The sequence below is a fragment of the Sorex fumeus genome, unplaced genomic scaffold (assembly GCF_029834395.1).
Source record: "Sorex fumeus unplaced genomic scaffold, SorFum_2.1 ptg000044l, whole genome shotgun sequence".
NCBI lineage: Eukaryota > Metazoa > Chordata > Mammalia > Eulipotyphla > Soricidae > Sorex > Sorex fumeus.
Genome location: NW_026606101.1, coordinates 31,092,403 through 31,115,574, shown reverse-complemented (window position 1 = coordinate 31,115,574; position 23,172 = coordinate 31,092,403). Strand labels below are relative to the sequence as shown.

Here is a 23,172-nt window from a genome sequence, read left to right as displayed (position 1 = left end):
AAAACTTCATAAAAGTTTGAATCTTAAGATGTAAAGGGTATATGAACCACTGGATAGAGGAAGTGAACAAAAATTCATACCAAGAAACATACTGGTAAAATTCCAAATCTCCAGAGATAAGAGAAAAACCTCAAAATGTTCAGAGTAGAGAGAATAATATGCTCTTAATCGCAGGGGAATAAGAATTAAATTGTTTCAGAGAGTTTTATGCTGTATTCATACAAGTCATTTTATCCTGTACTCATACAAAAATAGTCCTTACAGAGTGTGTAAGAAATTATGAGTTTTACTCTAGTAAAACTTTCTGTAATAATTATGTAATTCTGTAATAATATATTTCTGATAAAGAGAAAATAAAGATTAATGACAAACTACTCACCGGGGGAATAGGTACATGAGAGAAAAAAGAAACCCATTATAAACACCTTATCTTGACAATGATAAATTTTAAAAATAAATAAAATTTAAATTTAAAATGAAAACATAAGTTTATTTTTATGGTCTTCTTAGAAGTATCTACTGAAAAACTATCTAAATTAATATATGTATTAAACATTCAAAGAGAACCATTAAAAACAATACAGAGATTAATAAATAGATTTCTTAACATTGATAGGAAAACTGTAAAACAGAGAGCTCAATCAAATGTACTAAAATTCTTACAGAAAAAAGATTTGGGTATTGGAGAGATAGTACAGAGAGTAAGGTACTTGCCTTGCATGCAAATGACCACTCAATCTTTGGCACTGCATATGTTTTCCCTAAACCCACCTGGAGTGATCCATGAGCACAGAGCCAGGAAAAATCCCTGAACACTTTCAGGCATGTCCCTAAGGCCAAAAACAGGAAGATCAAAAGTAAAAGTATTTTTTTTTAATTTTTTTTATTAGTGAAACACCATGAGGTACAGTTGTAGATTTACAATTTTTTGTGCTTGGGTTTGATTATACAATGATCAGATACCCATCCCTCCACCAGTGCCCATTTTCCACCACCATGGATAATATCCCCCCACCCCCATCCCCCTATCCCCCCCTGCCTCTGTGGCAGGGCAATCCCCTGTGTTCTCTCTCTCCAAAAAGTAAAAGTATTTTAAGATGAAAAAATATTAAAATAAATAATGGAAAAATGAATTTAAGATATAAAAATAGCAGGAATATGTTTAAACACAAGATAGAATTAACCACATGAATTGCCAATGTTTGACATCTTTGGCATATAAAAAAATTTCATGTGGTTCAAGTAAGTAATTACAGATATAAAAAATACAGAATATTTCACATTTAAAAACATATTTGCATATAAAGCACTGGTAAACTATAGAAGAAAAAATATCCAATCTTATAAAAAATGGGGAGAATAGATTAATAGAAAATTGCTCAATGAAAAATATAAATGGTCAAAAGATATATAAAAATTGCTCTATATCAATGATGATCAGGATAATGCAAAACCAAAGCAATGAGATATCACCTCATGCCAAAGAGACTTGCATTCATCAAAAAGATCAACAACTAGTGCTGTTGGCTGAAAAAGGGCTAAAAAGGGATATTAACTGCTGGTGGAATGTTGACAGGCTAGCCTTTTTGGAAGATCATATGAATATTTCTTAAAAAAACTAAGACTTGAGCTTTCATTCAGACCCAGCAATTGCACTATTGGGATTATACCCCAAGGGTGGGTCCAAAAGCACAATGCAGAAAAGACATCTGCTAAAATGTAGCAATAACCCAAATATACAAGAACAAATGAATGGATATAGACTTAGGATTCTTGTCTTTCATGCAGCAGACCTAGGTTCTATACCTGGTTTCCCTTCTGATCTTGGGAGCACCACCAGGAACAATTCCTAAGTCCATAGTCAGGAATAACCCCTGAGCATGGCTAATTGAGGCCTAACAACCAGAAAAACAGAAAGAAAGAAAGAAAGAAAGAAAGAAAGAAAGAAAGAAAGAAAGAAAGAAAGAAAGAAAGAAAGAAGGAAAGAAGGAAAGAAAGAAAAGAAACCCTGGTCCATATGCATAATGCACACAATGGAATTCTACTTGGCCCTAAGAAAGATGAAGTCATGCAATTTGCTGCCATGTGGATGGATCTGGAGGGTACCAAGTTGGGTGAAATCATTCAAAGTGAGAGGAATGGACTCAAAATGGTCTGTCATACGTGAGCTATAAAGAAACTTTGTAAGGTAATATCAAATGCCCAAAAGTAAAGGTAAAGGTAAAGGTAAAGGCCCTCCCATTGTTCGTCGATTTGCTCAAGTGAGCCCAGTAATGTCTCCATTGGAGACTTTGTTGTTACTGTGTTTCGCATAAGGCTCTGCCGTGGGGCGAGATACTAACGGTAGCTTGCCCGGCTAAAATAGAAAGAAAGAGCCTGAGATTTTAGCGAAATGCTTGTACACTGGGATTAAAAGGGGGTGATTAAGGATGTGGGAATATAAATTAGGGAAGGGAAAATTAAGACAATGGTAGAGGGGAAAAAGTGCATGTCACAGAGGCAGCCTCAGGAGCATGAAGGAAGGAAATTAGGGACATTGGTGGAGGGTAATGGAATGGTGAAGGGTATTGGAGCATTGTAAACCTGAAACTCAGTCATAAATATCTTTGTAACTTTGTAATTCATGGTAATGCAAATATATATATATGTGTGTGTGTGTGTATGTATGTATGTATGTATGCACACATAGCACTGTAGCACTGTCCTCCCGTTGTTCATTGATTTGCTTGAACGGTCACCAGTAACATCTCACAACAGATTTTGAGACTTGTTACTGTGTTTGGGATATCGAATATGTCACGGGTTGCTTGCCAGGCTTTGCTGTGTGGGCGAGATACTCTCGGTAGCTTGCCCAGATCTCTGAGAGGGGCGGAGGAATCGAACTCAGGTTGACTATGTGCAAGGCAAACGTGCTACCCGCTGTGCTATTGCTCCAGCCCTATATATACATACATACATACATACATACATATATATATATATTTCGTTTGAACCCAGGTTTCTATGAATTGCAGCCATGTTAGGCACGCATTTTACCACTGAGACATATACCCAGTTCCCAACTTGCTTCAAAATAAATCTTCAGAGGAGAGAGGGGAGTGACAATACAGCAGATAGGATACATGCCTTGCACATGGACTATAAAACCCAGCTCCTGGAATAGAACAGCATAGTTTCTTGCCCCTGCACCTGCTGTCCTCACCAGAGCCCCGTGGAAGAGGATGGGTTGAGTTTCACTCCCCACCCCGAGCAGAGCCCCGGCAGCTGAAGACCTCTGGTTCCAGCCACAGCCATGCTTAAGACCACTCTCCACATGTTCAGATGAGCCTCACACATTGAAGGAACTGGCAGAGGAACCCAGGTATGCGGGACCCGGAGCATAGATCTCCAAGACTGCTCTGATTGAGTCTGGGCCTCCTCCACCCAGATCCCCCATCTTCCAGTACGTAGGCATTACACCCACCAACTGCCCCCGGCACCGTGTAGCCCCCGGCGCCGTGTAATCCCATCAACGGCCAAGACCTAGAGACTTTAAAACCCAGCTCCTGGAAGCACGCATTTGCATTTGCAGCCGGGCAACATCTTATAATCTAGGTCTTACTCTGGAGGACATGGCAGGCTACCAAAACTGTCCTGCCCACACGGCAGAGTCTGGCAAACTCCCTGTAGTGTATTCATTATGCCAAAAACCAGTAACAATGATGGGTCTCATTCTCCTGACCCTGAAAGAGCCTCGAATGTGGCACTTTCTAAAATCTCAGGGCTCGGACGAAGGAGACGTTTCTGGTGCCTGCTCCAGGAAATGGATGAACAACAGGATGACAATGATACAGTGATATCTCAATAGATGTAGCCATTCTGTTTTTGAATGAGAAGGGTAAGTAGTATTAAACTGTCAAATATTTAAAGTTAAGCTATACCTATAGAGTTGGCATATTCACACCTAAAATAGTAACAGCTTATTTAAAAATAAATAACACCATTGGCAGTTAATTCTAAGGTTTACATGAAAGACTTTAAAAAAGGGACACCTAAATATATATAGATTTACATAAAAGACAAATAGATTAATATTTCAGGTCACTGGGACAAAATAACATAGACAATGATATTGAGACAGTTAAAAAGCTTTCAAAAATTGTTCTCTACTTCATACATAGAAATATAATCTAGTTGGAATTTTAAATCAAATCCATCACCAAGCCTAAATAATAAATCCAGAAAAAATGCAAGATTAACTTTTAGATTAAAAAGTTTTCTCACATGATTAATTCTCCTTTTAAAAAAAGCAGTTAATATAACAACATAAAAGGAATGTTTGACACACAACTTCTAAACTATATTAAATGTATATATGACAAATGCAAAACAGAAAAAGTTGAAAGTCAAGAAAAGTATTGGAAAAATACTTGTAAAATGCTTAGTAGATAAATTCTTGCTTCAAGAATATGTGGAAAGAACTCTCAGTTAAAAAAACAATTTAATAAAATTATTCAGCATATTAGTTTAGAAGAGTAAGTATAAATAACTGATAATCAAGTGAAAAGTAGTTCAGTCTCACTACTAATCAGGAAACGCAAATTAAGACAAGAACAAAGTCTATTCACCTATCAGATTGGCAAACGTCAAGAAATATGTTAATACAAATGCAACAATTACTGCCAGGGAGAAACATTCCCAGCACTGCTGACAGGAATCTAGCTGGGCAAGTTTCTCTGGAAGGCGACTTGCCAGTCCCTCAGATGTTAAAATGTGCATTCCTTGGACCCAGAATGCCACTTCTAAGAATTATCCTTGAATCAATGCATATGCTGTTCACTGAAGAATTATTTGCAAAAACAGAAAATTGGAATGCAAGTAATCATCTACTGATATGAATACCATCATGCAATTGTGAAAAGGAATGAGGTAATCCAAAGTTTTATATGTGATGGCATGTAAAACTCTCCAGATGACATATAATTAGGTAAAATGAAATTAAGTCACACAGCAATATGTACTATTAATATGATCCTCTCTCTGTTAAGGAAGGGACTGAGTAAATGGAAATGAACATATGTGTAGTTTATATATTAAAAAAAAGAGAAACAAAAAATGGCTTTTGTTCACTTCCATAATAAAAAGGGAAGGAGGAAAAAGACACAAGTTTGAGAAAGAATTCGTCATTAGGGTTTGCCTTAATATGCCCCATTTCACACATTGACTTAATACTCATAAGTACACACTAGCAAAGTTCTACTTTATCAAAATCTATAAAGTCTGTGCGCTAACATACTTGCCATCCTTGTTTTTTGTCTAATGGAAGCACAGTATTCTTTATTGTAAAAGAACCAGAGTGATTTGGCTAACATTTTAGTAATACACCAGACGTTGTGCACCTGTACTTAATATGCATACATGTTATTCACATGCAAATACAAGTTGACCTATCTGAGTACTTACTGTGGGAAGTCAGTGATCTGATTTTACTATCAGATATATATATATACACATATATATGCATATATACATATATTTATATTTTTATTTTTTAATTTTTTTTAATTTTTTAAATTTTTTAAAATTTTATTGAATCACGGTGAGATAGTACAAGCTTTCATGTTGGGGTTACAATCACTCAATGATCAAACACCCATCCCTCCACCAGTGCACATTCCCCACCACAAATATCCCCGGTATATCCCCCCTTTCCCACCCTCCTCCTGCCTCCATGGCACACAATATTCCCCATATGCTCTCTCTACTTGTGGGCTTTATGGTTTGCAATACAGAACCTGAGAGGTTATCGTATTTGGTCCTTTATCTATTTTCTCCACACATCTCCCATCCCAACCAGTTCCTCCAGCCATCTTTTTCTTAGTGATCCCTTCTCTATTCCAACTGCCTTCTCCCCTTTGCTCATGAGGCAGGCTTCCAGCTATGGAGCAATCTATCTGTCCCGTGTATCTACTATACTATGCAACTCTCAGGAGAGATGAAATCATGAACTTTGCTTATAAATGGATAGACATATAGAGTATCATGCTAAGTGAAATGGGTCAGAAAAAAAAGGGACAGACATAGAAGGACTGCATTCATTTGTGGAGTATAAAACAACATAAATATGAAATCAGATTACTTTAAAAAATTTCACAAAACACATTTTTATCTACTCATTTATATTATCAAATATTATCAGATCATTTGCAGTTCTTTTTACCCATACCCCAGGTGGTGATCTCAGACACAAGGACAGTATAGTCAGAAGGGCAGAAGAGAACAAAAGAACAGAGGTCAGTCAATGCTGGATTCCACAAATAATTGTATGGTTCCTGACAAATTATTCATTCTCTTTGAGCATTGATTCCATGACTCTCACCTGAATGTATAGGAAATACTCATCTATGTTGTCATGATGAACACTGAGAAATTATTATTGTATTATTTGACATAAGCAATAGCATAGTGGTCGGGTGTTTGCCTTGCGCACAGCCTGGCCAGTCCAGCTGGGTTCGATTCCTCCGCCTCTCTCAGAGAGCCTGACAAACCACCGAGAGTATCTTGCCCACACAGCAAAGCTACCTGTGACGTATTCAATATGCCAAACACAGTAACAACAAGTCTCAAAACAGAGACTTTACTGGGCCTGTTCGAGCAAATTGATGAGGAATGGGAGAACAGTGTTTTTGTTTGTTATGCCACATTTAAAAATAACTCGTTGATAACTGATTAATAGTAATTAGCCAATAATAAAGATCCCTACTACATCAATAATCACAATTCCTGCATTTGAAAATCAACCCAGAGAAGAATTCCAGATAATTCCTTCTGACTTTGCTAGAGTAACATCCTATCACTCATTTTTTTTTTTTTATTAGTGAAACACCATGAGGTACAGTTGTAGATTTACAAATTTTTGTGCTTGGATCTCGGTCATACCACGATCAAATACCCATCCCTCCACCAGTGCCCATTTTCCACCACCAGGATAATATCCCTCCCCCCCATCCTCCCATCCCCCCATTCCCCCCCCCCCCCCCCGCCACTGTGGCAGGGCATTCCCTTTTGTTTTCTCTCTCCTCCTGGGTGTTGTGATCAGCCAAAGAGGCATTGAGTGGCGAACATGTTCAGTCCAGTCTACTTTCAACCTGCATCTCCCCTCCTGGGAGGATCCTCCAAACACCTTCCACTTGGTGTTCCCCTTTCTATCTGAATTGTCCTTTCCCCTAGAATACCCAGTTGGCCTCTAAGTTATGGAGTAATTCTCCTGGTGTTGCTCTCAGCTATTCTTGGGTATTAATCTCATATTTTATTATTTTATATCCCCCAGATGAATGCTATCTTTCTATGTCTATCCCTCTCTTTCTGACTCATTTCGCTTAGCATGATACTTTCCATATTGTACCACTTGTATGTAAAGTTCATGACTTCATCTTTTCTAAGAGCCACATAGTACTCCATTGTGTAGATGTACCAAAGTTTCTTTAACCAGTCATCTGTTCTTGGGCACTCAGGTCTCTTCCAGTTTCTGGCTACTGTAATATTTATATTTTTAAAGCCCAATTGCATTTTTTGCTTTGTTTTTGTGCCACACTCAACTGTGCTTACACCTGGATTGGTGCTCAGGGCACCATATGGGATACCAAGGATTGAACCTAGATCAACTGAATGCAAGGCAAGGACTTTACCCACTGTACTATCTCTTCGACCCCAAAAGGTTCATATTTTAAATTTTTTTCTAAAATTTTATTTTTGAGTCATCATACTTCTTTAGTAAATTCAGTGCAGAAAATAAGTTTCTCTTGTGAGGGTGAATTTTCTTATAAGTGGCTAGGTTTTTAGGTCCAAGACTGGTTGAAGGGATTAGAGATTTTTTTTTTTGATTTTTGGGTCATGCCCGGAAATGCACAGGGGTTACTCTTGGCTCTGCATTCAGGAATTCCTCCTGGCGGTGCTCAGGGGACCATATGGGATGCTGGGAATCAAACCCGGGTTGGCCCCATGCAAGGCAAATGCCCTACGCACTGTATTATCATTCCAGTCTCGGGACTGAGGATTTTTACTGTCCAAAGAGTTCTGCATTTTACACTACTGGTTTCTTTGTAAGTTAGGAAATGAGGGAGACAGTGGTCCAATATCTGAGGGAGGAGTATTTTAGGCAAAGAGAAAAGCAGATTGAAAATCCCTGAGGTTCATATGTGGGAGATTTGCTTGGGAAATAGTGAGGAGGTTTTTATCTCTGAGTTAGGGAGAGAGAGACAAGCAACAGAAGTAGCAGGAAATAGAAATAACTTTCTTTGTTTTTGCCAAACCTCCAACACTCGTTTTGGTCCCCTGACTTCTGCTAATGATCTTCCTGTTTCAGTAAGAAATGGGCAGATGTGTGAACTTTCGCACACTATAATCACTTACCTGCACCTACATTTGGACGTCTGCCTCTGCCCTCCCCTCCTCCCCCATTTCCTTAAAGTAGGTTTCTGGACTCTCTTCTAGGCCAAGCCTTCCTCTGTGCTTTGGGTCACACTCATCAGCACTCAGTCTTGGCATGCCCAAAACTGTGTAGGTGAGGTTCCTCTTCAGTCTTGTTCTTGCAATTGTTCTCAGATCATACCACGGCTCTGAGAAAATGGCAATCCACTGGGCTCTGTATTCTGGCCATAAATCTGAATCATTCTCGATTTTTCTCTCAAGTTAAATCTGTATTAGCAAATACTGGTTGGTTCAATGTTCAAAATATGTTTGTTTTTAGACTCTCTTGCTATACCTGTTGCCATCAGCTTTGTCTAATCCAGTTTCTTTTGGGGGGCATGGATTTGCCCTGTTTACACCTTCAACCCCCACAGTCGCTTAACTAACAACCACTATGATTCCTTAACAACAAAAGTTAGAAGTGAGAAGTCACGTGGCAACCATCTCTAGCCAAAATGTTCTGCCTTTACTTTTCAAAACTCATTGTAAGAGTCAGACAAACTGGTGGTTTACAATCTTTTTATACTTATAGAACAAAAGATAGCTGGAACCAGTGATTTAAAAACCACTGTTACGGGTAGGAACTTCTAAAAAGGAGATACGCAACTTCTCTTTGCTTGAGATAGTTTTGTGTAACCCTGGGTATATAGGTATATTAACATAGTCAGATAGATTAAAAATTAATTGATAATACATCTAAGATTAAATTATTTTAAAACACATTTAAAAAAATTGTGAAAATACATAGAACAAGTTGGGACTCCCAGTTTAAGAAGATTGGATCTTGAAGAACTGCTGATGAAATATACTCATAATTTTCAGACAGGACTAGGGCCACCCTGAATCTCATGAACCAACATTTAAAGGAAAACTTATTAAGATGGTGAATAGACCCAGATGAGAGTATTTCAAGGACCTTGAAATTTAATTTGAAGAAGAAAGAGAAAAGCAGTATGGTAGTGAACAGGAGAATGAAGAGAAGGAAAGAATGAATAGAAAGTCAGGGATCACAAACTCCAGGGACAGGGTGGAATAAGAGATGGTGGAGGTGGAAGGAAGGAAAGTCCCAGTAATGGTAGCATGAAGGTCCAAAGTGCACAAAAGGTTCAGAAGCTCTGATTTAGTTTTAGTGGGAATCAGGCTGTTAATATGCCAAAATAGAATTTTGACAACTGCCACACTAAAAACAGAGTTGGCTAGGGCCATCTTTCCTGAATCTGACAGAAAAGCTGTGCTTATGAAGGAGATGATTTCCTGGACACAGGAGACAAGTGAGCTTCACTTGAGAATCTTTAGATTCACACTTGAACATGTCAATATCCCTGCTGGATCATGAAAATTGACCAAGTCTTCTCAGGGTTTACTCCAGGCTCTGCACTTAGTTATCTCTCACTTTTGGTGGACTCAGGGGACCATATGAAATACCAGAAATAGAACCACGGTCAGCCGAATACAAGGCAAGCACCTTACCTGTTGAACTATTGCTCCAGCCAAATTCTATATTTTGAATGAAGTTACAAATAAAACTGTTAAGAAGGATCAACAGGCTGTTCCTGGAAGAGCAGCACTGGAACCAAAGAGGAGTTTGTGAGAACTGTAGAATCCTAGGCCTACATCTCCTAAAGCTGTCAAAGGAAAAATCTGTATGATCTCTGACTTATTTCTTATATGCACAAGAAAATTTGAGAAGTATTGCTTCAATCATTGGTTTCCATAACTGTCTTCAGGGATTCAGCTGTTTTGAGCTCCAGCAATCACTATAATTCACAAAGCTGTAGCACTGTAGCACTGTCCTCCCGTTTTTCATCGATTTGCTCGAGCGGGCACCAGTAACGTCTCACAACAAATTGTGAGACTTGTTGTTACTGTTTTTGGCGTATCAATACATCACGGGTAGCTTGCCAGGCTTTGCTGTGCAGGCGAGATACTCTCAGTAGCTTGCCAGGCTCTCCAACCAAATCAAAATATCTATAGAAAAACTCCAAGAATTAGTTACTTTTAAGGTTTTCAGGTAACTTAAATGTACAGCTAAGACTGAGAATCTCTGGTCTAATATCACCATTCTACCAGATGCTGGCTACTATGTTAAATTTCCAGGGACACAAATTTAGACACTTTGAAGGAAAACCAGTGCTTGAATCTTCTATTACTTTGGGTAAAATAAGAGGTGTTAAAGTAATACTTCTTTAAAATTATACAGATGAAAGTCTCTCTAGGTTAAGTCTACATTAGGACATGCCCACATTGAGAATGTAAAATGTGAATGCATAAGGGAGAGATTGAATTCATGCTAACATTAGGAGATTTGTCTTAAAGTTTTCTATAGTTACAACTTACTGAATCCTTTGTTTTATGTGGGAGTAAAAATTTCTGGGGATGGGCCAGAAATGCCTGGGATTTACTTATGGGGTTACTGGGAATCTGTGTAAACACAGAATTGCTATTGAAATGTTTTAAGCCAGGCATCATGCCATGAGAAGTGAATCTCCAGTCATAGAGTTGAGACAAAAATATGACTGTGATTGGTTTTTTAAGTATCTGATGATGCTTGGTATTTATATTTAAATGATTATATTTGCTAATATCAATTTCTAGAGTTTTGAAAGTGGGCTGTTATATAATTGAGAGAGTATTTTATCTAAAGATCTTTAATAACTTGTGATTCAACATGAAGTGTTTTTAGATAAAAATATTCATGTGTCCCAAAAATTCCAAGCAAAATTTTAATCAAAGGACTTTAAGACCTGTATCTACCTGTCTTCCTAGTTTCTAGTGTCTTTTGATTGTTGGTTCAAGCTGAGCTTCTTAGTATTCTGATCCTGAAACCCTTTAAAGGTCTTATTGGAGCTTTTAAAAAGTTTTCTATTTTTAAAAAGTTTTCTGTTTGGGGGACTGGAGAGATAGCACAGCGGGTAGGTAGTTTGCCTTGCATGCAGCCGACCCAGGTTCAATTCTCAGCAACCCATATGGTTCCCTGAGCACCGCCAGGAGGAATTCCTGAGTGCAGAGCCAGGAGTAACCCCTGTGCATTGCCGGGTGTGACCCAAAAAGCAAAAAAAAAAATCTATTTTTTTGTATATATTAAGTGAATGTGTAACATCAAGTGACTTAGTAGTCACGTGATTCAGTTAAAAATAATTTTCAGAGTCATTTTTTTGGAATTAATTTCAGGGTATTTGAACTAAATAAAAAGATTAAAAAGTGATTATAATCTTGAGGGTAACACATTAGTTTGAATAGATAATTTGGTATGAGGGAGAAGTTATCACAGTGAAAATGAAAGTAGGAAAGTTGGCATAATAAATTTTTACAAAAAAAAGCAAGGAGAGAAGCATACAAATGATATTGTAGTAATCATTCTACTATGAAATCAAACCTGGTGTTTGCCTTACATATACATACAACTTTTGTCAAAAATTAAAAAATGAACTTTGTGTAAGTATAATTGGAAACAATAATTATCTCTTTATTATTCTTTAAATAATACGTGATTAATTTTCTGTACCACCACTGACCATACATATTTTCCTGGTGTTCTTTTGCCCTTACCAGATTTTTCTGTGCTGCTTGGGTCTGTGATGTCAGGAACTAGCTGGAACTAGCTCCCTCATTTTGGAGATTGAAACTTTGATTTCAACTTTAAACTCTCTTTCAGGCTTCCAGTTGTTTCTTTCTTTCTGGATAACATATTCTATACTCCCTGTGATTACCTCTAGAACAGAATAAAGCTTATTTCTGAAAACACATTAGGAGGTGACTTAAAAGCAGAATATCTTACGTTTCAACAAGAGACTTCAAGATGCATGTCAAATAGCTTATTGCCATAAAGCAGGAATACTGTCAGCAAGGGTCAGTATGAAGCTCGGATTTATAGTCCATCATAAAGCAATTGTACTTTACTAGAACCTGTTATTCAGAAGGGCTATAAATTGCTAAGTTCCCTCAAAAGCAAAAAAAGCTCAATAAATAACACACAGTGGAAGAGAAGTGAAATGGGATGTAGTGGAAACAAAAACAAACATGGTACATGAAAGGTATGCCAACCAAGATGAGTCAACTGGAGCTCTTTAATACAAGGAGATCAAACCGGAGTAGAATAATTTATTTTGTTAAGAAATAAGACACTGATTTATTCAATGCAGAGTCTTCCTCTTGAAGAATTATCCAAGCTCTTGAGCAATCAAGTGCCGTGAGACTTGGAATGTTGAACTCTGACAGCTTGTTGAAGGGAGCTGCCCTGGTGGAAATCAGACCTTTCTCTAACAGCAGCTCCCGCTTATCATCTAGGAAAGCTCAATCCCGTTTCCTCAGTGAAATTGATTCTGAAGAGCCCTGATGTCTAGGAGTTATAGAAACCTCTGTTGGTACTGTATCATAACTCTCCTGTTCCCTTTTCTCCTTTTATTCTCCTTCATGGATGGTACAGGTGATGAGTTCAGAAATACAGAGCAGTAACTTCACATCCTCAACTCACCAGATCATAGTTGGCTTCCTTGAGAGCCAACCTGCTGTGCCCAAGTAAATCTATTCTGCTTTGAATGTAATATATGCTTTAGCCAAAACAAAATGATGAGTCTTGCTTGCTTGAATAGAGCAAACATATTGAAACTGGCTGGAAAATAAATTGTTGGGGTGGAAGAGATAGTATAGCAGGTAAGACATTTTCCCTATCATAACAGGGTTTGATCTTTGGCATGATATATGTTCCCCCAACCCTTACCATGAGTGATCCATGAGCACAGACCTAGGAGTAGTCCTTGAACACTGTATGATGTACCACCCAAATGAAAGAAACAGAGGAAGGAAGGAAAGGAGGGCGGGAGGAGGGAGGAAGAAGAAAGGAAAAGAGAAAGAAAAGGAAGGAAGAAAGGAAGGGAGGGAGGGAGGGAGGGAGGGAGGGAGGAAGGAAGGAAGGAAGGAAGGAAAGAAGGAAGGAAGGAAGGAAGGAAGGAAGGGAAGGAGGGAAGGAGGGAGAAAGAGAGGGAGGAAGGAAGGAAGGAAAGGAAGGAAGGAAGGAAGGAAGGAAGGAAGGAAGGAAGGAAGGAAGGAAGGGAAGGAGGGAAGGAGGGAGAAAGAGAGGGAGGAAGGAAGGAAGGAAAGGAAGGAAGGAAGGAAGGAAGGAAGGAAGAAGGAAGGAAGGAGGAAGGAAGGAGGAAGGAAGGAGGAAGGAGGAAGGAAGGAGGAAGGAAGGAGGAAGGAAGGAGGAAGGAAGGAAGGGAGGAAGGGAGGAAGGAAGGAAGGAAGGAAGGAAGGAAGGAAGGAAGGAAGGAAGGAAGGAAGGAAGGAAGGTATAGACTGCAATTTTGAAACCTGACAAAGGGATGCCAAACCTGAGAAATTTGATACATCCTCTTTTTAAGAAAATATTCCAGAATACGCTGTGTCTATCAACATTGTATTTCACCAAAGAAAGCATGTTGACTTTTCCTTTCTGTATTGCTTTCTGTATATCACATAGCAAAGACTTGATTCTGTCTCTTAAATATCTCTGCACCTAGTTTCCATTTGTATATTGCTACTATCTCTTTTCAGTTCAAGCACATATATTGATTCTTAAGTTAGTATAAGAATTTTTTAATCATCTTGACTTTTTTCTCGAATTAGAATGCTATCTCTAACACCTTTTAAATTCTATAAAATTCCTAGAGCTCTTCTCTTCCTTTCTCTCTTATTACCATTGGACTAAGTGAAAAAAAGAGACTCTCTCTCTTACTTTTGTGACTTCAGTGAATGTTGCTATACTTCATACATTAAAGGTGGCAAATATACATCCAAGATGTATATTTATTTATTTATTTATTTTTATATTTTATATTTTTATATATTTATTTTTCTGGAATTTTAGATTCCTGGGTCTAGTTGCCAGTTCTTAAGACTCTGTCAAAAAATGAATCTCCACATTGCCCTCCAAGTTGTTCTTCTGGTCTCTATATCAGTGAAAGAAGCCATCTTCTTTCTCTTAATATGCCTTTTTCATAAATCCATTGTGTTCTTTGACATATAAATCTCCTCAATTCCCCAGATCTATCCATCTTTCCAATTCTTAGCACAGCGGTAGGGCGTTTGCCTTGCGCGCAGCCAACATGGCCGGCCCGAGTTCGATTCCTCTGCCCCTCTCGGAGAGCCGGGCAAGCTACCGAGAGCATCTCGCCCGCATGGCAGAGCCTGGCAAGCTCCCCGTGATGTATTCGATATGCCAGACACAGTAACAACAAAGTCTCCAATGGAGACGTTACTGGGCCCGCTCGAGCAAAATCGATGATCAACGGGAGGGCCTTTACTTACTTACTTTACTAATCTTTTACTATTACTCATCACCTCACTACTTAAGCTCTCACTTAGATTTTTGTTAACCTGGATAACTGCCTCTTAACTAATTTTTTAAAAAATAATCTACATTATACCCTTCAATTCCTTTATCATGGGGCAGTGAACATAAACTTTCTAATTTGCAAATCTGCATTTCTCAGCCTGAAGTCCTTCAATACCTTCCCATTGTTCTTACAATGAAAACCCATGGCTTATAAGAACCCATTATAATCTAGTTCCTGCCTGCAGCTCTAAAAATCTTTCTGCCCACCTACTCCCACTCTCACAATAATTTGGTCACAGTGATTAAAATTCCTTGGTTCCTTGAATGTACAATGCTTCCTCTTATTTCTTGGCCATTTTGCAACAGGTTTCTTCTCCCCGTATAAGACTCTTGTCCCGTATTGCTTTCCTTTTTCTTTAGCCTGCAAATCTCAATTAAAGTCTTCCTCCCAGAAACCTTTACTGAACACTAACTTCAAGTTAGATGTTTCTCTTCTTTATTTCCTCATTATTCCTGCTTAATTTAATGGCTCATTGTTAATAAAATTCTATTACAATTGCTTTTTTAACGGTCAGTTTTCTAAAGAGCTATACCTGTTTTTGTTATTCTTATATCTCAACAAATAATACAGTCTTAAAAATTATATGTTCAAAAAGAATGTGACTTGATTTCCAAGTGAATGAATGGCTTGGCATGTGTAGTGCTCTCTTCTTAGAGTGTCTTTTTATTATAGGGCAGTTTAATTTTTTCTACTTTGCTTACTAGAAAACTCCGGCTTACTTTTCAAGCTCTAGACTCAGGCCTTCCTGACTTTCTAAGGGAACAACTTTCTACAGATCCCAATTTTCCACATCTTCCTCCTTCCAAATTTTACTTTTTATTGTTTTTCTTGTGAAATTTAAGTCTTAATTTTTCTCCACAAATTCTTCCATTCTCACTCAAATTCACTGATGTAGGAACTGTGTTTTCACTCATGTGTACTGGTACACATTATGTGTGACAGTACAAATACTTGCTGAATGTAGGAAGAATAGTAATAATAAACTGAGACTTGTTTCTTCTGAAGGTAATATACTTGACATGAGGCCAAAATAATTGCTTCATACATTTTTCATTAATATATTACCTAATAATATTTATAATACCATCACCACTGGTTATTAAGTTGAAAGTAGTCGAGACTACTTTAGTTCATTGAAATTTTTGCCTCACCTATGATCTTTTCTTAGATATATACAAGGTCTCACCACATAAAAGGACCCATGCAAATAAGTCAGATTATTATCAAACAATACTGAGAAAAAAAGGTTAACAGCATCATAGCATGTCCTCCCATTGTTCATCAATTTGCTCAAGCAGGCACCAGTAATGCCTCACAACAAATTGTGAGACTTGTTGTTACTGTTTTTGGCATATCGAATACAGCATGGGTAGCTTGCCAGGCTTTGCCATGCAGGTGATATCCTCTCAGTAGCTTTCCAGGCTCTCCGAGAGGGGCGGAGGAATCAAACCCAGGTCGGCTGCATGAAAGGCAAATGCCCTACCTGTTGTGCTATCGCTCCAGTCTAAAAGCATCATAAACCAGCTTAATCAATTTGGAAAACATACAAACAAATGAAAGATACTGAAATATCTCTGAATTCTTTCTAAGTTTTCTATTTTAAAAAAGATAAAACTTTAAACTTAATAGTTGAGAGTGAGAATATCTAGATCAGTTGTTCTAAATTAGGGATAATTTTATATTTTACTAGATATTTGGAAATGTCTGTAAGTATTTTTAACCATTGCAAAATATGGTAGAAGGGATACAGACCAATGATGCTGTTAAAAACCCTAAGGTACAAATGAAAGCCACACACACAAAATAATGATCCAATCCAAAGTGTCAGGAGTATCACAAATCCTTACCTAAAAGAAATAGAAAGCTCATATTTCATTTAGACACATTTTTTGATTTCAGGATAGAACACAATACTTATTTTACAATTAAGTAAGTAAAGGCCCTCCCGTTGATCATTGATTTGCTCAAGCGGGCCCAGTAACGTCTCCATTGGAGACTTTGTTGTTACTGTGTCTGGCATATCAAATACTCTCAGTAGCTTGCCGGGCTCTCCGAGAGGGGCGGAGGAATCGAACTCGGGTCGGCCATGTTGGCTGCGTGCAAGGCAAACGCCCTACCCACTGTGCTATCGCTCCAGCTTTTACTACAAGTAAAAGCTCCAAAATTTCAGGCTGGAGAGATACAATTAGAATACTAAAATACAGTTCCAGTCATGGGTTCTTGCTTTTATATTTTGTTTTATCATCTCTAAAATAATATGTAAATAGATATCTAACAGGGGTGTTATAAATATTAAATCCAATGATGTTTGAACAGTAAATTCAGTATCTCATAAAGCTTACTAATAAATATTTGTAAAAGTAACCACAACAACAAACATGCAGTCGTTGATGTTCTAAGAGATGGAGAGGAAAGCAATGTATTTAGAGTAGATCATAAACACCTCAGTCTTTTTAGGATTTGTACATGCATTGTTAATTCTGAGAACATTTATGAAAGAAAAGAAACTGATATATATATATATATGTGGGTGTGAACATACATACTTTTTGTTCTTCTCGTTCTATAGCAGCATTGCATTTTTCTATTCCCCAGTTTCTCAAAAAGTCTCTGAAATAGCCAAAGAGGGTTCCAAGTCCATATCCCATGTAAGTGAAAACCATAACATGAAGAGGTGCTTCCTCAAAGGATTCAACAATTGGCTTATGATGAAAATGCGTATTTCCATTTTGCTAAAAACACAACAGAAAAAAAGGTTAGTTCTCCCCCACGACAATAAATTGACACTTATTTTATTTATATATGTGTATGTATATATGTATACATATATATTTACTTTTGACCTCTTAAATGTTAAAGAATGTATTATAGATTTATAAGGTTTTTAAGAGGGAATTGAGAATTGATCACTGAAGAGGGTAGAAAAACATGTATATATACATGTACATATGTATATATACAATACTCATATATGTATATAAATATGTATATATGTATATATATACATATATACATGTATATATACTGTTAGTTACTATGTAATCATTACTATAAAGTTACTATCTTATCCAGACAGTCAAATGTTATTCCAGTTGTTGGAATAATTAATCACTCTATGCACTTACCATAATATGATTTTCAATATACTTATGGAACATTTAATCTAAATTTAAGTTCTTACATCTAATTTAATTTTATAATTTAGTTATATTATAGCACAGCGGTAGGGCATTTGCCTTGCGTGCAGCCAGCCCAGCTGAGCCGGGTTCAATTCCTCCACCCCTCTCAGAGAGCCCAGCAAGCTACTGAGAGTATCTCGGTAAAAAAAAAAAAAAGCATGGCAAGCTACCCGTGACGTATTCAATATGCCAAACACAGTAGCCACAAGTCTCAAAATGGAGATGTTACTGGGCCCTCCAGAGAAAATCGATGAACAATGGGAGGACAGTGCTACAGTGCTATGTTATAAAAATAAATTTTATAGGATAGATGTAGACAGTAAATATGGACATAATAAGATAATCCATAGCAAAGGAGTTTCTATACTGGCCTTATATTTAAAATAAAAATAATAAACAGGTGATGTTATATGAAACTGAAAACCTTCGATGCAGTAAAGGAAAAATAAAATAAAAACACAAAATAAAAACATAAAGTATAGAATGGGATAAAACATCAGCAACCCAAGTAACTGATGGATGATTACTTTGGAAAATATATAAATGTATACAACTCAAGAGCCAAATATCAAATCACTTTACTAAAATATGGAAAATGGGGCTAACAGGATAACTTAGTGATTACAACTGCCTGCCTAGCAAGTATGAAACTGAGTTCAAATGCCATTTTGTTCCTGTACAAGTGTTGTTATCTCTGATATTTGGCAAAAAAAGCATCCAGAAAATGGCTGAGGAACTAAAATAGTTTTCAGGGTAAGTATCAGGCCTGGATTTAAATTCTAGCACTGAACATATTCACCAAGGTGATCCTGAGAGCCCTACAATGTAGTCACTAGTGAAGGAAGAAAAATGGACACATGACATGAATAGATATTTTAATAAAGACGATATACCAAATGGTTAACAGGGATGGGGGAAAAAAGTGCTCAAAATTGCTAATTATCAGGAAAGTTCAAAATCAAAACCTGTGGTGAGAAGTAACAAAATACCTGCCAGTATGGTCATTCATTTAAAAGATAAGAGGAAACATGGAAAGCATAGAAAAGGGAATTTTGTATATTGTTAATAAGAATGGAAATGGATACAATCAGTAGGGCATTTGCCTTGCACGTGGCCAACCCAGCTGACCCAAGTTTGATTCCTCCACCTGTCTCGTAGAGCCCAGCAAGCTATCAAGAGTATCTCGCCCGCAGGGCTGAGCCTGGCAAGCTACCTGTGATGTATTTGATATGCCAAACACAATAACAAGTCTCACAATGTTACTGGGCCCGCTTGAGCAAATCGATGAACAATGGGAGGACAGTGACAGTGAAAATGTCTCAAAACATATTGTAATAATAGAACCCATCATCACAGGAAATAGGATTAATATCTTGAAGAATGTATAAGGAATATGTATTGTGTATGACACACATACCCCAAAATTCTCTTCATTCATAGGAAGAGAATTATTCCACTTCTGATAACAGATACACCTGTAGCATATTTTGCTATGTGCAATAAATGAGCTACAAAATGACAAATACTGCATGATATTACTTATCTGTAGGATCTGCAAAGAGTAACACTTCAAAAGTGGAGAGTAAAAAAATGGTTTCAAAGTCTCAAGCATAAAGGAAATGGGGAAATGTTGGTCAAGAGGCACAACATTTGTTTATAAGGACAATAATCTTTGAGATTTAATATATAGTATAGTTGGATAGTTAATAATAAAATTGTGCATATACTTTTAATAAATGATTAAGAGTATTTTAAACACATACACATACACAGAACAACTAGGTGAAGTGAGAGAGTTCTAACTTGGTTGTGGTAATTATTGCATTACGTATCTGTGTACCTATGTCAAACTGCACTGTAATATTAAAATTATACAGAGTTTGTATCTTAACTATACCTTTACCAATGTGAAAAAATTTGTTTTAAAAAATTGTGAGATAGAAGATTTAAGAGACATATCCCAATCCAATGTTCTTTCATCGGATCTTGTATATGTGTGTGTGTGTGTGTGTGTGTGTGTGTCTGTGTGTGCGCATGCGCATGTATGTGTGTGTGTGTGAGAGAGAAAGAGAGAAGAGAAAGAGATGATAAAAGCAGTTGAAACATCTGTGGAAAATCAAGTGTGAATGAAACATATTTTTAATAAGTTATTATTAATTTTATCAAGAGTAACATTATATTTTCATGGAAAACAGTATCAATCTGTACATACTCAAGAATTTCATAGCTAAAGTGTTATAATAGCTGTAATTTTCTTTCAAGAGGCCCATCAAAAGTAAAGTTATAGGAGCTTGAGTGATAGCACAGCAGGTAGGACGTTTTCCTTGCACGCTACCAACCTAGGTTCAATATCTGGCATCTCATATGATCCCCTGAGCACCGCCAGGAATAGTTCCTGAGTGCATGAGCCAGGAGTAACCCCTGAGCATCGCCGGGTATGACCCAAAAATGAACAAACAAACAAAAACAAAAGAAAAGTAAAGTTATACATGAAGTAATTTGGGGGAAAATTTAACTGTTGGTAAGATAAAATTTATATTGATATGTTATGCCAGACACAGTAACAACAAAGTCTCCAATGGAGATGTTACTGGGTCCGCTCGAGCAAATCGATGATCAACGGGAGGGCCTTTACTATACTTTTACTTTCCTGTACATTTACATTTTTTACTTTTTATACATAAAACACTGAAACATCTTATATATTTATATATGTATAATAGGTTGTGTGTGTGTTTGTATATGCATGGCATCATTAAAATCAACATGTATGTTGCATTTTTTTTTATTAGTGATCATCATGAGGTACAGTTGTAGACTTACAAATTTTTGTGCTTGGGTTTCAATTATACAATGATTAAATACCCATCCCTCCACCATGCCCATTTCCCACCACCATGGATCCCAGTATCCCTCCCACCCCCCACCTCCCCCATTCCACCCTGCCTCTGTGGCAGGGCTTTCCCTTTTGTTCTCTCTCTCTTATTGGGTGTTGTGGTTTGCAAAAGAGGCAATGGGTGGCAATCATGTTTGGTCTATAGTCTACTTTCAGCATGCTTCTCCCATCCTGGGAGGATCCTCCAAATACCATTATTTGGTGCTCCCTTCTCTATCTAAGCTCCCTTTTCCCCTAGCATGTGTGGTTGGCCTCCAAGCTATGGAGTAAAATTCCTGGTACTAATCTCGGCCATTCTTGGGTGTTAGTCTCCTATTTTGTTACTTTATATTCCCCAGATGAATGCAATTTTTCTATGTCCATCCCTTTCTTTCTGAGTCATTTCGCTTAACATGATACTTTCCATGTAGTACCACTTGTATGTAAATTTCATGACTTTGTCTTTTCTAAATGTTGCCTTTTTTTCAACTTAAGAATTGTTCCTTGGGGGCTGGAGCAATAACACCGCATGTAGGGCATTTGTCTTGCACTTGGCCAACCCAGGTTCATTCTCAGCATCCCATATGGTTCCCTGAGCACCATCAGAAGTAATTCCTGAGTGCAGAGGCAGGAGTAACCCCTGTTCATCACCGGATGAACAACAACAACAAAAGAATCATTTCTTGGATCATTCTTAGTGGATTATATATAGCAAGCAATATCGTAGCACTGTAGCACTGTCCTCCTGTAGTTCATCAATTTGCATGAGCGGGCCCAGGAACATCTCTGTTGAGAGACTCATTGTTACTGTGTTTGGCATATCGAATACTTCACGGGTAGCTTGCCAGGCTTTGCCGTGTGGGTGAGATACTCTCGGAAGCTTGCTGGGCTCTCCAAGAGGGGTGGAGGAATCGTGGAGGAATTGAACCTGGCTCGACTGGCTGGGCGCGTGCAAGGCAAATGCCCTACCACTGTGCTATCGCTTCAACCTGGTAAGCAATATAAAATAAATTATTTAGTTCCTGCTTTGGGGCCAGGGTTTGGGGGTCCGGGTGGAAACATTCAAAATGGTGGTAGGTAGGTTTAATGGTGGTGGGATTGGTGTTGGAATATTAAATGTAACAAATTCTTATGAACAACTTTATAAAAATAAAATATAGTCATTGTCACTGTCACCATCCTCCCGTTGTTCATCAATTTGTTCTGTTGTTCATCAATTTGTTCGAGTGGGCCCAAAATATAGTAAAAAGATAAAATAAAATAAAAAGATAAAAAATTAAATAAAAAAAGAATATTTTCAATCCTCTTTTTCTTCTTTCTCTTTTGGTAATTGCTAATTGTTCTTATAATCTAAAGTTTATTAGTTTATTATTTCTCTATTTAGTTCATCTGTTTATTTTATCTTTATAATATTTATGAATAAAATAATACAGTAAAATAATAAAATAATTTGTATAACATTTCACTTATTTAAAAATTCACATTATAAAAATGTAAAGAAATTATTTCATTTTTGTTTTCAACATTTCAGAAGGGGAAAGACTTTTAATAACCAACAATTTCGATTCCTGATTAATTGATACTTATTTTCTATTCATCAATTTTCTCAATTTTGAATCAGTAATATTTCTAATAGTGGTAATAGTTAAGGATTTTGCTATTGCATTTTTTTACTTGCTCAAGTCTTACTCCTGGCTATATGCTCAACGTTACTCCTGGTGGTGCTGGAGGGATCATGTGATCCCTGTGATCTGAATGGGATTGGCACCATACATAGCAAATGCCTCAACCTCACGCACATCTCTCTGGTTCCTTATTTTGTGGGCAGGTGGAATGTTGCATACCTATTTTTCATATAGCCTTAAATCTCAGCTAACTGAGTATCTACTTGACAATTTTCAAGACATACTCAAACAACACTTTATGGCAAGGAAAATAACCTGTACAGTAGAAGTACTATTATTAACGATCTGGTATAAACAACCCATTATATTAGTTCTCAAATACCTGGGAATCTAAATATCCACCATTAATACCCACAAAACTTGAAGAATAATAAGGATCCTAAGGAATTCAGTTGCAGTTGCAGATAGGAACAGAAACTGAGAGAAGTCCTCAAGCCCATCAAAAATGGCTGAGGCTGGTCAATGAGAACCTAAGATCAAAAATCACTGCACTGGGAATAGAAATTAATCAAGCACTCGATATCAAATTAAGCAACAACTAGATGAGAAATTCAACCAACTCATAGCAGAAGGACTCCATTTGTCAGGAGTCTTTTATTTTTTTTTCAGAG

The 23,172-nt window shown here is 37.3% G+C and overlaps 1 protein-coding gene across 1 annotated transcript in view; it reads right to left on the bottom strand.

Annotated features, from left to right (window-relative positions):
* SPTLC3 (serine palmitoyltransferase long chain base subunit 3) overlaps positions 1-23,172 on the bottom strand; it is a 168,182-nt gene that overhangs the window by 109,269 nt on the left and 35,741 nt on the right. The window contains exon 2 of the mRNA XM_056121968.1: positions 17,369-17,554. Coding sequence (XP_055977943.1) covers positions 17,369-17,554 — 186 coding nt within the window. The remainder of the gene's footprint in view (positions 1-17,368; positions 17,555-23,172) is intronic.